Source organism: Pseudorasbora parva, chromosome 20 (assembly GCF_024679245.1).
Source record: "Pseudorasbora parva isolate DD20220531a chromosome 20, ASM2467924v1, whole genome shotgun sequence".
Lineage (NCBI taxonomy): Eukaryota > Metazoa > Chordata > Actinopteri > Cypriniformes > Gobionidae > Pseudorasbora > Pseudorasbora parva.
The window spans coordinates 10,084,666-10,101,459 of NC_090191.1; the positions used below are offsets into that span (position 1 = coordinate 10,084,666).

Genomic DNA, 16,794 nt, shown 5'->3' on the forward strand with positions numbered 1-16,794 from the left:
ACCACATTATCACCTATAATTTACAACTTTTTTTATGTCACATGAGAACACATGAAAGTTTATATTTTTGTTCAGATTATGTAATTTCTGTAATAAAGTTTGCATCATAGAATGGTAACTTCTTTCTGTTGTTATTTTGTAGATGTTTGTTGTAACTTAATTACTTAAATGTACTTCAAGATAATTGAGTAAAACCATGGCTGCACTGTGGTAATACAACCAATTTATGGTACATGTTCCATGTTTTTTAAAACCATGTTTACTTCAAAAACCATGGTTGCTGCAGTCATGGTTACAATGGTTTTACTGTAGTATTACTACAATATAACTGGTAAAACCATGGTATTAAAACCACATGTTTTTTTTTTAAAATACCAGTTACTACAGTAATTAAAACTACAGTTTTACTATAGTATTACTACAATATAACTGTAGTAAAACCATGTTATTTAAAAACCATGGTTCGCACCAAAATACCAGGGTTACTACAGTCATAGTTAAACTATAGTTCTTTTTCGTAAGAAGTTAACCTAACTATGACGACTTCCGCTCTAAAAAAAACCCGGAAATGTGAAAAGGGTCTAATTCTACTTTTTTTTTTTTCTTACAGTGTACCAAGTATTCAGACATAGTAGCCTTGGTACACTTTGCTATCTTTGCTGTGATTCTCACAGAATCCAATAGGAATCAGATAACATTTGGAATCATATTGGAATCCTTTAGGATTTATCCTATGGGATATTTGTGTATTATCTTATAAGACAATTCCCAAAGAATCCTATAGGAATCAGATAAGAATCTTAAAGGACAAGACATAAATTATCCTATAAGATTATTTCTAACGGAATCCTATAGGAATCAGATAAGAATCTTAAAGGACAAGACATAAATTATCCTATAAGATTATTTCTAACGGAATCCTATAGGAATCAGATAAGAATCTTAAAGGACAAGACATAAATTATCCTATAAGATTATTTCTAACGTAATCCTATTGGAATCAGATAAGAATCTTAAAGGACAAGACATAAATTATCCTATAAGATTATTTCTAAAGGAATCCTATAGGAACGGTTCCAAAATATGATAGAAATTTTAAATGGAATCCTGTACAGATTTCCATTAAAAATCCTTAAGGATTTTTTGACAAGGGTTTTAAAAAACTGTGGTCATACAACTAAATATTAGTTTAGTGATTCACAGGATTGCTAAATCCCAGAAAAAAAAAATGTTTGTACAAAATAGTTTTGAGTTTGTACAGTCAAAGGTAGACACTGCTATTTTTTTGAACACACCCCTTTCAACTAATTGCCCAATTGCACAGCCTTAAAGGGATCCCCTGGTGTTGAGACTTGTATGGCTTAATATAACATAAATGATGTCTCTTACTGAATTATGTAGTAGAAAACCCATGAAAGATCTACGTTATTTTAAAAATCGATTTTATATTTGAACCATGGGCGGCGCCATTTTGTTTGCGTTCTAGGTTGATGACGTAGAGTGATTGAACTCCTCAATCAGCTGGCATTACCCGTAGCTATTTTTACCACAACGCAACTCGAAAATTGTTTCAGAGTTAAACAAAACCAATAAATTCCTTTGTAATTATACTTAAAACACACTCAAACATACATGTGCACACAAACTCACCTACACAAGTCACAAACAGATCGGCGGGCGCGCACACGACAGGCTCTGTCTCAATCGAGATGTTGGGCTGCTCAGTCTCCACGACAGGGGCTGAATCTGAAATCGACCCTATACCCTTAAATAGGGCATTATTTGAAGGGACGGACATTTGTAGTGTTGTCCGACACCATAGTGGACATGTTCGAGTGCAGTCATTCAGTCTCACGTTCACCGCAATAACGAGTGTAAAGCCGATTTACAAACAGCTGTCCGACTTCACACACTCAAACATACATGTGCACACAAACTCTCTCTCTCACACAGACTCACACACACCCCAACAGATCGGCGCGAACACACACACACACACACACCCCCCAACAGATCGGCGCGAACACACGCACGCGCGCACTGCGCGCGCATACATAACCCTCAATCTATTCCCTGTGTTGATATCCTGTTCAACACATCCTGTTCCCTAGATAGACTGTTGATAGTAGATTAACTATAATGCCTAATGTGACCAGCAGAGGGAAATATCTAGGTAGGACGATGGAATAAAGTAACGTGAGGAAGAGAGACAGGATGTTTTGGTGATGATGCATGCGATTGAGACAGAGCAGTCAGGTGTGTGTGTGCGCGCCCGCCGATCTGTTTGTGACTTGTGTAGGTGAGTTTGTGTGCACATGTATGTTTGAGTGTGTTTTAAGTACAATTACAAAGCAATTCATTTGTTTTGTTTAACTCTGAAACAATTTTCGAGTTGCGTTGTGGTAAAAATAGCTACGGGTAACGCCAGCTGATTGAGGAGTTCAACCACTCTACGTCATCAACCTAGAACGCAAACAAAATGGCGCCGCCCATGGTCCAAATATAAAATCGATTTTTTAAATAACGTAGATCTTTCATGGGTTTTCTACCACATAATTCAGTAAGAGACATCATTTATGTTATATTAAGCCATACAAGTCTCAACACCATGGGATCCCTTTAAGAGCGTGCATATCATGAATGCTGGGTCTCATTTGTTTTCTGAGAATCTACTGAACCTACTGGTAACTTGTTTGCCACGTAGCAATAAAAAAATATACGAAAAACCTTGATTATTCTGGTTAGTCACATTGTACTGCTATTATTTTGAACAATACTGTATAAAGAGATAAAAATCCATCCTTTTTTTTATCATTATAGGATGGTTGTGTACAGGCACTGCCAACACACATTTCCATACAATCAACTTGTAAAAGTGCATGTACCATTATACACATTTCCATACAATCAACTTGTAAAAGTGCATGTACCATTATATGACCTTTTTAAGGGAGTAAACACTGGTAGTGATCCAACCAAAACTAGGACGATACTCATGTTTGCTGTATTTCTGTCTTTAATTTCTTAATTCTGACAAACTAAAATACCTACTAGAGTACAGTACATGATAAAACATCCACCCAACCCATTTACCTTCAGGAGTTAGAAGTACCGTGACTACAGTACTGTCCTCGTGTTAGTCAAACGGTGGCAGTGGAAGGGGGGTTTTGTGTTGCTGTCGATTTTTTTTCTCTTTTTTTTTATGGATAGGCATTGCACATTTGTCAATCATACCCATTTGCTATTTGAGGGAATAAACCCAGAGCTATGAATAGTCAAACTCTTCTTCTTTTGTTGTTGCTTTATTTGAGTACTGCATGCAGAGGCATCACCAGGTTTTTGAGTACCAGCATACTTTGATGTCAAAATGCGTACCAGCTATGCAAAATGCAGACAGGTTGGGAGGTCTGCATATGAACCTCAAGGTTTGCTTTGTTTCTGCAAGTCTTTCCACAGTGATGGTACATGAAAGGCTTCCCTCGTGTTATTACATGATTACTGAAGACCTATTTGCATGGGATTAGTATTATCTGGGGACCTCTGGTGATTTATAATAATTGCAGAGAAAAGCTAGCGTAGAAATCCAGACGCACCCTAGCGGCAGCAAATCTAATCTGCCGGGAGTATCGTCTAGCAACTCTCAATACCCTTCTAAGCTGTAAAAAACAAACTCTGGTCAGGCCAATCACATCATGTATAGAGTCGGTGGACGGAGCTTAACAGTGATGGCAGGGTTGCGTTTGCGTGCTACTAGACTAGTCAACACAAGCTGGCAAACAGCGGTTTTTCGAATCAGCTTTGACTGTGACTCTGGAAGACTTGAGCTTTTCCCTGAGAAAAGAACGGCACTGAAGTCATTTTTGCAGACCGGATACAGCCAATGTTTTATCTATCAACGAGCTCCACTTCACGTTGCTCTGGATGGTTGTAGCTCTATCATATAGTTTGTGCAGAGGAAGTTTGAAAGATGACCGTTTATCCCGCTCCTCGGATTGAGCCCTGTCAATGGTGAGTTTCCAAACATCTTGATGTGGGTCTAGCTTTTCAGGCTAGAGAAAAGCCCTATTCACACAGGATTAGTATTAACCTCTGGTGATTTGTAATAATTGCAGAGGTTGTCTGTGATCTTAATCCCATGTGAATCTGTCACTGTCTGTACTTTGTAAAGTAAAATTTCCCCCGCAAATTACCTACCATATTTCACCGAACACCAGGTCCTGTTATAATAGTAGTCCCGTGCAAATCGACATCTGTGATTTGGCCAGGATTAGGCAGATCGTATATCATTTTTGCAAGGTTTTTGTTTCCTGTGCACATTTCTATCTTTATATTTCACGAAGAATGGAGGCTGCATTCATAATGCACACTGTTATGAATTCCCGCACAGAATATACTTTCACTTTAGAATGAGTATTTGGATGTATTAGAAGACTATTAGAAATGCTCAGACCAGCCAGTTTGGCACCAACAACCATGCCACGCTCAAAATTGCTTATATCACCTTTCTTTCCAATTCTGACATTCAGTTTGGAGTTCAGGAGATTGAATTGACCAGGATCACACCTCTAAATGCACTGAAGCAACTGCCATGTGATTGGTTTTTTAGATAAATGCATTTCTGTCAGGTCTATTAAGTCAAGAACAAATAAAAATGATTTAGGAATTTTTGAATAAATTGCAATTCAAGTTGATAATTCTGAATTAATGTTTTGGCGGTATGGACAGCAGCAGCATTAGGGAACGCTCGCACAGTTTACGGCTGTGAGAGCTGAACTATTCCCCCTTATGAACAGAGCAGCAACGATGACAAAGTAAAATGCCACGTTATACACGACATGGAGGAGCTGGGGAGGTGGTGGGCAGCAAAGAGCTAGCAACAGCAGTTTAGGAGTGAACTGAATTTGTTTGAAGAGGCGCGCTGTTTATATCGTAGCCATTAGCAGCGAGGGGAGTTTGAACAGCTGATGCACTGCTGCATCTCAGCTGAGCAGAACCAGCTGATGAGACCAAATAGCGTTAGCAGCGTCTTGACTACCTAGCCTGCCAGAACTGACGCTTACGCTCAATTAATGAGGAATTAAATAATCTAGAGAAACTAATAATCCTTGAGGTGACTGTATTGTGATGATGCCTCTTGTGGCCTTATTGGTTGAAGGACTATCCAATTGCAAACAGAGTCATTTGAATTATGCTCTGTTATCACACCTTATCACACTTGTGCAGTAGAAAATACAGAGCAGACTCCCCAGATGTTCAATATTAAATTAAGTTTAGTCTGGTGATAGCCAGACAAATATAAAATAGTTATCTCATTCATGAATCTTCATGTGGTTCTTTTAGGTTTCTTTATATCTGAAACGTTTTCTGGCTCATCTCCAGTGTGAATTCTCACGTGCCTGTCAAGGTTTGTTTTTTGGCTGAAACCTTTTCCACACTGTTGGCAGGTGAACGGCTTCTCTCCAGTGTGAATTCTCATGTGGTTTTCAAAGTGTACTTTGCGATTGAAACTTTTCCCACACTGTTGGCAGGTGTAAGACTTCTCTCCAGTGTGAATTCTCATGTGGTATTCAAGGTTTTCATGACATTTGAAACTCTTTCCACACTGAGGGCACATGTAAGGCTTCTCTTTAGTGTGAAGTTTCATGTGTCTGTTAAGGCTTCCTTTAAGAGTGAAACTTGTTCCACAATGTTGGCAGGTGAAAGGTTTCTCTCCAGTGTGGATTGTCATGTGGAATTCAAGGTTTCCATGTTCAGTGAAACTCTTTCCACACTGAGGGCACATGTAAGGTTTCTCTCCATTGTGAACTCTCATGTGCCTGTTAAGAATTCCTTTTTGGTTAAAACTTTTTCCACATTGTTGGCAAGTAAAAGGCTTCTCTCCAGTGTGAACTCTAATGTGTTCTTTAAAGTGTCCCTTCTGAATGAAACTCTTTCCACACTGAGGGCAGATTAAATGCCTTCTAGTTCCAGTGTTTTGAGCCATATTTTGTGAGGAAGTGTTTTCGGTCCGTGAGCAAATAAACGTTTTTTCTTCAGTAATGGAATCATGATTTTTATATTTATATTTCTCTTCCATTTCATTCAGTACTTCACTCTCCTCTTTCAGTGCCATCAGGTCTAAGGTGTAAAAAGACAAAATAGGTTAACACCAGTTTAATGGCACAAAAGCAACAGACATCCATTTATACATTGTAACAACTGAGACAAATCAGACACATAATTAAAAAATCACTTGTGTAAATATACTTTAAATGCTTTATGCTTAGTAACAGACCTTAGCCAAAAAAAGCAGGAAAGGGCTCTGTTACCAGGGCTACCATTACATAAGACTTTATGGTTAAAAAGAATGTGAAAAGGGAGACCGAATCCCCTTAAACAGATTTTTGTGCATTAATTTATGGAAAAACATTTCTATAAATGATCATGCACCCCAGGACATTGTGCGTATGATTATAACTATCCTATCTGGTATTTCGTTTTATGCATATCTCACCTATATCTTTTTGGTGTCTACGAATTTGTAATTTAAATATCTGAATGATTGTGTATATGATATGCTGATACCTGAGCAACATATCAGTATCATTAAAAGAATCTTTAATATTTCCTTCATCAGCAACCAATCCAGTTATATATAAACGATCTGCTTAATCACAAGGACTGTAAAACTTTCCCTACAAAGGCCAAAGTACGATTGGCTCACTCGAACACGAAGTTAAAGGCCCCTGTGCAGAGTCGCCAATCTCTTCTTTCTCTCCCTGGACCGACAACTGACGCGTCACCTCAGCTGTCTCTCATTGACTATAACGTCAACGCCTAACTATCAAGACTTCATGCCTAACTATCAAGACTTCCCTTGTTATTGTACATTGGAATCTCTTCAACAGCTCAAGTATGTGTGATTTGTATGATTGTGTTTATGTCAGTGTTGTAGTCGAGTCACCAACTGTCGAGTCTCGAGTCACCAAAGAAGAGTCCGAGTCGAGTCCAAGTCTAGTCACCATTACCTGAGTTCGAGTCAAGGCTCGAGTCCAATTAATTATACTTTAAATTATCCTTTATTTCTGTAATGCAAAGCTGAATTTTCAGTATCATTCCTCCAGTCTTCAGTGTCACATAATCCTTAAGAAATCATTATAATATGATGATTCATTATTAAAGTTGGAAACAGTTCTGCTGCTTAATATTTTTTCATAACCTGTGATACATTCTTTTAAAGCAAATGTTTTAAAAATAGAACTCTTTTGTATCAACACTACACTACTGGTCAGTAATTTGGGGTCAGTCATTTTTTTCTTTCTTTTTTTGAAATAAATCAATAATTTTATCCAGCAAGGATGTGTTAAATTGATAAAAAGTGACAGTAAAGCAGATTTATATTATTTGAAAATGTTTTTTATTTTGAATAATTGTTTTGAACCTTTTATTCATCGAATATATTAGGCAGCAGAACTGTTTCCAACACTCATAATGAATCCTCATATGAGAATGATTTCTGAAGGATCATGATCACTGAAAACTGGAGGAATGATCCTGAAAATTCAGCTTTTATCACAGAAATAAATTATAATTTAAAGTATAATAAATTGAAAACAAAATATTTTAAATTGTAAAAAATATATCACAATATTAAATTTTTTTCTGTATTTTTGTCAAATAAATGCAGGCTTGATGAGCAGAAGAAACTTCTTTCAAAAACAATACAGTAATGTGTCCAAACCTTTAGCCTGTACTGTATGTAGACAAATACATTTGAAAGGATTGTTTATTGCTGCTTCCATAGACACATTTATGTATTTTACAAACTATAAATGTATTATTTTGCTATAAATTATACGTATTTAAATATCTGAATGAATTCTAAAATAAACATAAACAGGATTAAGCGCTGAGCGCGTCCATCTTTGGCTCAGCGTCAGCCATTGCAGAAAGCATAGTTTGAATCTAGCAGTTATGTCCCGTCACTGTACATTCGCTTCACTGTACGTAGACATCGTTGACGTCTGATGCCAAATAGGCAGACATCGCCCAACCCTAGCTTCCTCTGTTTATTATCATATATGCATTAGTCAATAATAGTTTCTGCATTTTCCTAATGACAACATTTAGACCGCAAATAATGCAGGAGAATGCGGCGTAAAGTGAGTGACGTCAGTGAGTGTGTGGTCAAGCAAGGAGAGCGAGCGAGCGATTATATAAAATTATATACAATTATATAAAATTGTATAACCTATTTAGTCAGAAACAACGTAATTCATTTGATGAATCCTCAAGTCCGATTTTATATATCCTTGAGACTCGAGTCCAAGTACGAGTCATCAATCCGCGAGTCCAAGTCGAGTCACGAGTCCAGAGAACGGAGTCTCGAGTCGGACTCGAGTCCAGAGAATAAGGTACTCCATCACTGGTTTATGTTAGTTTAGTCTAAGCATCTATTGTAAGCAATAACTATAAATATTTCCCCTTCGAGCCATTTTGTTACAACATGCTAAGCATCAAAACCAAACTGCAAGCAAGAGAGCAAAACGTTATGTTATAATGCTACTCTGTTCATTCGCTGCTATGAGACACTTGTTCACACTGCAGTGAGCTAGATCTATTTAGACATGGTAAAACAGTACTCGCGGTAAATCATGAAAACAAGATTTAAACTGTGTTGAGATTAGGGATGGGCATAATTAATCGACGATCGAAAGTTGATCGTTAAGAATTTTGTTGTTAACGTTAATTTGTTTTCGATTAATCAAATGTATTTTTTTAATGCCGGTTGTAGTGTGGGTGTTGAAGCAATTAAATTAATTTCACTGTGGCAGCAAGTAAACATTTTACCACCAGGGTGCAATATATCACACCATACTCGGTTATCAGTGATCTTCCGTTTTGATTTCAAAAGAATAATCATGATGAGGTCACGGTGAACTGTGGCGTGGGACCATTTTGATTTAAAAAGCGAAACAGTTCACTGCAAACATTGTGATGGCGTGTATAAGTACCACACAGCCACGACTGTTCAGTCCTTGTTTAAAGTGGGTGTGTTAGCGCGGAGGTAACTTACCTGTGCATCCGTCCCCTCAGAGCAGGTGTTTTCGTGGTGTCTCCTTTTTTATTTCAGTTAACAGGTTATAGCTTGAACACTTCCTGCATGACACCAAGAAGCGGCTCTAGCCGTGCCGAGAACACATGCATGCATGCTAGAAAACCGACGCCTATTTTTCAAGTGGAAGCGTTTCCGGGCAAAATAGAAAAGAAAATATGTTTATATGTCATTTTGACACAAATACATATTTGTGACACAAGGGGTGGTTGCATGCAATTTCACTTTTTTTTACTTTAGTTAGTGTGTAATGTTGCTGCTTGAGCATAAACATTATCTGCAAAGTTACAGCGCTGAAAGTTCAATGCAAACAGAGATATTGTCTTTTAAAGTTACAACAGTTTATTGCCTAGAAAAACGGCCGGTTTGGACTACAACGAGCTTCTTCCCGGGTTGGTGACATCATAAACCCTTGCTAGTCACCGCAGGTGTGACTTCTGCCTGTAATGGTAAGGGGTGTGGCGTTTCTGGACAACCCCTGCTTGGCACTTCAACCAATAAAAATACATGAAACTACATTTGTTCATCTAACCCAGCCTTTCTCAAAGTGGGTGCCGCAGCACACTGGGGTGCCCTTTGACTGTGTCAGGGGTGCCGACAAAAAATTACGTAGGCTAAAAAATAAAAATCTAAAATATCATATATAAAATATATTTGAATTTACATAAATACATTCTTTTTCTTTTTAACCCTTTCGCACGTACGATCACACATTCACGCATGTGATTAGAACGGTCAGTGCATCTTGTTCATTCAAATGTAAATTCAAATGTGCTTTCGCGTTGGCTTGCACTGAGGCAGAGACAGGCGCGCTCAGAGCTGTCATATATCACAACTTTTCAGTGTTTTCAGCCACATAATGTTTATTTTAGGTTTCATACATATACGTAAAAAAACCAATACATTTAGAGTTTGTAAAATACACAATGATGAAAAATGAAGAGGCAATAATAATCCATTCAATTATAATTAGTTTTATTCATATCAGATACACGTTGTGTAAGTAACTTTTAAGTTAACTCTGTTCTTCTCCCAGTTCACCTGCCACTTACTTTTATGTATTTTGGGAGAAGTGGATGAATTCACGTCTTGTAAATCCTTTGCATACAGCTCAACTAACGCGATCGTTATAAAGGTGTTCAAACGACAAAACACTTCCACTCGTACATATTTGACAATCGGAATATCAGATATTTCAGCCCATATCTAACAAATTTGTGAATATTTTGAATAAAAAAGGAAAAATGACAAAAGCAGATCATCATTCATTCAGCTCTGTTGTTACTGTGGTGTGTCACGTGACAAGCAATGACGCGTCACCATGGAAACCATAAAGTGACACATTAATAACGGTCGCTTTGAAAAACTCGCTGGGGGGTCAGCCAGAATGTTTTATTTTTGTTATGTCTGCCCCTTTTTATTTTATTTTAACTGCATCCTGCACTTCAGTTTAGTTCTCCTGGTCAGGATTTGTTGTTGGGTTCTTGTATTGTGCGATCCACCTCTTACATGGCATTTGTGTCTCTGATTAATTATTTTGTGAATTACTTTGCAAACCTGTGTTTTTAAAGGTGCTATAAAGTTGTTATTATTATTGTTATTTACGGTTCGTATTATGCTCTGTTCATTACTGTCCTGTCTAAATAAACAGGACATTTGCATTTAAATTTGGGTTATGTAGTGTTTTTAAATTATATTTTAAACTGGGGTGCCCTGACTGAAAAACGTTTGAGAAATTGGCTGATCTAACCAATCTAAGACCATTGCATTTTTCGGAGGGATGGAGGATGGGGAGGATGGAGGGGATGAAGCAGGAAGCAAATGAGCCGCTCAAAGGACAGTGGAGACAGCGTGGAATAAAGGTCAAATATAAGAAAACATACGGCGTTTAAAAAAGAAGAAGTATTAAGACATGTTATACTGCACCCTATAAACACAACCAAGTCTAGAAAAAAAAACACGGAACCACCCCTTTAATAAATTACACTTAACATAAATGCAGATATAGGTGCAATATTTTAAAATCGATAATTTTTTTTTTTTTTAATAGTTTAAAAAAAATTACAATTAGGCCTGTTACAGAACTAAATATTTGGTAGCAAATTTACCGTCAATATCTTTGCTGTATCAGTAGTCTATATATTTATGTTTAGAAAGAAGTATAGGCCTTCCCTGTACGTCACCTATAGCAGCAACAGCGTTGTGTATCAGACACACAACAGAAATGCATATGCATGCGCACATATGTTCGGTTTGGCTAACTGAACGTAGTTTACTGTCTGCCACAAGTTGATCTTGTAAAGGTCTCATCAATGAAAGACACGCTGCATTTTTGTATTCATTGCATTTTTGAATTTTAAAAGTGAAATAAATAATTTCATTATAAAAATTATTAATGATTAATCGATAGTCGATCGTTAATTCTTCCAACAATTGACTAAGAAAATGTAATCGAATGCCCATCCATAGTTGAGATGTATAACAATGATTCGTTTTCTGTGGATGAATGAATCCAAACAGTTGCTCACCTGCCTAATAAAACGCATAATATATTAAATCTTTGGTGTTTCCATGGTTTCTACAAAATAAAACCAGAAAGCAAGGACAATGCAAGAAAGATATCATTGATAAGTCACGCATTGACACGATCCGTGTCCTGCAGCCTATTGCACAAAGCTCGGATAAGGGATTCAGCCGGGATAGCGTGGTGATCCTGGCTCAATTTATCCACTAATATACAGTTATCTTTTATAATCATTATCGTTCTTGGCGTGAGTGTACATTTAGGGTACATTTACACGACAGAAGTGGACTAAATTTTGCATACAGATGTCAAGATCACCAACATATCTCGGCTTAATCCCTTATCCTAGTTTTGTGCAATAGGCCCCTGATTAAAATTGCTTATTTATCTGGATTTAAACATTCTTGGAAATATTTGGGATCAAGTAAATACACAAGTCAACAAAATATACTGTATAACATGCTCTAGTGGTTTTTGGATATTTTAATCCAAAAATCTTACATATTGTGAAAAAGTATTGGTTTTCATTGAGTTCATTCAGAAGTTGATTTTGGGTTTAATGTTACACAAAATACGTTTTTTAGGTTTAAGACAGTGTTAGGATTTGTCTGGTCATGTGATCAACATGTCTGTCCACATAAGGCAACTATAAGGCAATGTATAAAACCACACTTCACAAACATCACTCATTTCTGTAGAGCTGGATATTTTAATACATTCAAATGACAAGTTCAGCTTTGAGAATGAAACCAACCTGTTTGTTCCTCAGTATCTTCATGTTTCACTCTCAATGTTTCTTCAATCTTCACATCTTTACTCTCCTCTTTAATGAACGCCATCTTTATAATAATGTCACATGGATCTCAGTCGCTTCATTAGGAGTTTGTCTGTTTGTCCTGTTTAAGAAGAGAATTAACAGAAAGAAAAATAAATCCAAACTAAATATCTGAGTGTCTCAATCAGCTCTAGTTCAGTAGTTCAGTCACTGCAGTGTTTTCCACACATAGACTAATCTGTGGCGGATCGCTACAGAATCAACACCGGCCGCTACATATTGCGTTTTGTCAACAAACAAAAAAATACGGTATTTAAAACACGCACGCAGCGTATTCGTTCAGCTACATTTCCTTTCCCTGCTCTCCCTGCATCTCTTGCACTCACTCACTCACATGGAATTCAAACAACAACTGCCGTTTTGGTGCACTTTGATCACACAGAGAGCGTGTTTTTCAGGTTTGAAAATGCGAGGCACTAAATTTTTTCATAAATTAATTTTAAAAAAGAGCCGGGCAAAGTGTTGTTTAGTTTTTTAGTTATTTAAAATGTTTCTGCAACCCCCGAAAAACCCCTCTCGCTGCAAAAACGCGTTCTGTGTGATCGGCCCTTTAGTGTGGCATAACAGTTAAAACCAGAGATGTTGAATAACAGTTGCGACATGCGTTCCACTCGCGACGGCGCGCGGTAACATGATCACGGCACTCTCAAATGTTCAAACCAGCATTACTTGAGGTATTCCCTACTGTCATGGTCACATGTGACCATACACCTCAACTATTTTTCAATTAAATAAATGTTCTATATTTTAATTCAGTAATATTTATTGAATATTTTGAGGTCCTTTTCAGATCTTTAGGTACATAATACTAATTATGGTCCATGATCACTTAAAATATTTTTTCTTCTAATATTTATATTACAATTAGTGTAGTAATTGAAGTAAAATAGAGAATTCCAATGCAAAGAGGCAAATTAGAGTTATTTTGTGGCTGGAAAAATAATAATTTTCATTTGTAATGCCATTACCCACTAAGTGCCTGTATGGCTCTTTAATAAATAATAGTCTAGTTGCTCAAAATATTGCAGATCGTGGTTTTAAATTTTAATAAATGTTTAGACATGGTCAAATACTAGATTTCTTTAAATGTGAAATTTTAAAACGTTAATAATACCAAGATAGCCAAGATGCAGGGTTTACACCATAGACTGTAAAAAAATATGGACGTAGTATCCGTGACGTCACCCATAGGATTCCGACAAGCCGTTCTGAAGGTTAAAGTCGGGGCGAGCTGGGCGTTGCCATCTTGTGAGCGAGTCATCGCATGTCACTCCCGGATAACAGAAACTGGGCAAAAAGGCGGGATGTGGGCGGGGCTTAGGTGACGCAATGACTATAGACGGCAGATAAATGACTATCCACCTGTAACCACGCCCTTAATTTTGCAGAACTTTAAGGCTTTATATAACGTAAACAAATGAGTTATAAAAAAATTCACCCCCTCACAGCTGTCATGAAGGTCGAAATTAGCTGAATAGGCACAAACCACAGTTTGTACCAGGCTGTAAAGGTGTGCAATTAATCGAAATCGTATAAAATCCCGATTTGAGCATGTGCGATTTCTAAATTTCTTCAAGGAGGATCCTCTGCGTTCCAGCATAAGTGCAGCAGTGAGCACTCATTCAGCTCCGCAGGTCGAGTAACAAAAGCGAGAATTAAACTGGCTCAACCCAGGGACGGTCGATTCAATATTATTTTCACACAGCGTGAGGCAAGCTAAAAATAAACAGGCTAATCTTCTGTTTTAGGGTACAACGACACTTTATAGCCCTTTTAACCTTTTTCTGACGGGGGACAAAATGCCCAAGTTGCAATGTCATTGTACCATTTCAATAGGCTACTTTTAAACGCATAGCTCAGTAATGTCCGATTTATGTATTTGGGGGGGGGGTTGATCAGAGCCCTGCACGAGCCTCATATCTAGGCCCTAGCCCGGCCCCTGTCTGACAGCTTATCAAAGTTCACTGTCTGACTGGAGCACATTTTTTGTTGTTTTTTTGTTGCAGCCAATAAAATATATCGCACAGCCCTACTGTACACATGTTTTTTTTTCTGCTGTAAAGTTGGGCATTTTAACATGAGGCTCAATAAGATTCTGCTCCCTTCTGGAGCCTGCCTCTAGTGGCCAGTTGAGGAATTGCAGATTCCATTACTTCCGTATTGGCTTCAAGAGAGATCGCGGGAGGTTACCGCTTGGTTTACACCCTTACTCTTTTTCCGAAGGATAATATTATTCATAATATTATGATCTGAATTAAGCTTATGCTGTATGTTTACTGCTTAGAAATTCGATGTGGTTTAGCACTGACATGTCTGTAAAAAAATATAGTCTCGGAATTAACATGATAAATCGGCATATCGATTTTTTTTGTCCCAACCCTAGCATCTAGTATAGTATTTGTCTCTTGTTTAGCATTTAATACATATTTATTTTCCTTCAAGATTTCATCTTTTCCTTTTTGGAAATTTCAGTGGTTAAAACTAGTGTAGTTTGCAAAGTGGTTAATTTTATGAATGTCAGCAAACTTTTTACCTAACATTTGACTTATCAGCATCGGATACGGCATGATTTCTTCCATCAATTAACACTGGTATTTGTGACAGTTTATATTTACCTGTCATTTTCTTCACCATCATCCACATCTTATCCAAAGTCGTTTCTCTTCCAATTGTTGAACAAAATTGTCCCCAAGCTTCTTTCTTGGCTTCTTTAATTACTTTCCTTACTATGGCTCATTTCTTTTGATAATCCATTGTTAATGTTTTGTGTAATTTCTTAAATGCTTTCGATCTGTAGTTGCTTCAGTAAATTTTTCATTCTACAATGGTACATTTTTTATTTATTTTTTTGGCTTTTACTGATTGGAATACTATGCCTTGCTGCATCAAAGAATCATTCCTTTTATCTATAGTCTCATCCAACCTACAAAATGAGTTCTTTATCTCATTATTACAACGTTCCAAATACTTTTCCCAGTTGGCTTTCTGAAAGCACCATTTATGATTTTTACATTTGTCTCCGTCTTGCAGAAAATTGGGAAATGATTGCTACCAATACTTTGATCCACTCCCCATTCACATCTATTAGCTATTTTCCTATCCACTATTTTAAATTTATACAGGATGTATAATTTCTATATCCAATTCAATATTTGTTTAAACATACCACCATTCTATCATCCATCATTTCTTCCACCATTTTAAATCTGTAACTCTACTTCCCCATAACGTATTATAGGCATTCAAATCCCCACGCAGCATTTCTTTGATATATTATTTTTAATACATATTCTTCTTTAACTCATGTGTTAATGGTTCGCGTGGAATATAATAATTGATAATTATCATATTACCTTTGTCCTTATTAATAAATATGTCAATCACAACACACTCATATTATTCAGGCACCTTGGTTGGGCTGTATGATATTCCTTCCTTAAAGGGTCATGAAACCCTACAGCTAAATTTTTGAGATTTTAACAGAGGTATGTGTGTTGAACATCATTGAACATAATGTTAGCATCTGTTAGATTTAATTAAAAGGGGAATCTGGTCAATTTTTATGTTTTTCACCCTATTTTCGTCTTCCGGGTTTAAAAACTACATTGCGTCCACGTCACAGCTTGTGACGTACCATCGCTCTAATAGTGCTACGTGACGCATCGGTGTCTCATTATTATTAATGAGACTGAGTTTTCTTATCCTATGAGAAGACACCGTCTCTTAATTATTCATGACAGCACGTGGTTCTTTCAAATGACAGAAGTGACAGTCTGCGTGTTCACGGAGTAGATGAGAGGAGTTTATGATGGGTCGTAAGTGTTTGTTTCCCTGGTGTAAAGATTCGGGTGTGTTGCATGGCTTTCCCCGCGATGCTGCCAGGGCTAGTCTCTGGCTGCGGGCGGTTGGTTATCTGAACCATCTTCCCCTGGGGTTTCAGGAGGAGAAAAGTCCTCCACCTCAGCAGAGCCCTCTGTACTGCTTTTACTGTAGTCTTCACTGTCGCTGTCCATCTTTATTATGGGTGTTCTGGGACGCGCGTAAGTTAGATCTCGGCTATATGTACATAACGGTTGTTTTTTTTTCCGATCATTTTTTTTTTTCTTTAAAAAAATATGCATTTATACTGTGTATACAAACATAATTCTATATTTATAAATGACAATAATAATTGTGTATGCATTTCTATATTTTAAACAATTCCGATTAATCTAATATATGTAGCAAGGCATTCGGTTACTTTAAATGGTCAAACAGACGGTTGTCAGTGTATTTTATTGGACTTTAATTTTGCCAGCTTTAAAAATCCTGCATTTCGTTACGTTTAACGAGAAGGGGTTC

At 37.1% G+C, this 16,794-nt stretch overlaps 1 protein-coding gene across 1 annotated transcript; it reads right to left on the reverse strand.

The window, feature by feature from the left end:
* Positions 1-5,323: 5,323 nt before the first annotated feature.
* On the reverse strand, positions 5,324-15,363 carry LOC137049062 (gastrula zinc finger protein XlCGF57.1-like). The gene is made up of 3 exons (XM_067427452.1): positions 15,069-15,363; positions 12,373-12,514; positions 5,324-6,117 (listed from the first exon to the last, which is right to left on the reverse strand). The coding sequence occupies exons 2-3, from the start codon at positions 12,455-12,457 to the stop codon at positions 5,324-5,326; spliced, it is 879 nt and encodes a 292-aa protein (XP_067283553.1). The 5' UTR covers positions 12,458-12,514; positions 15,069-15,363.
* Positions 15,364-16,794: the final 1,431 nt, after the last annotated feature.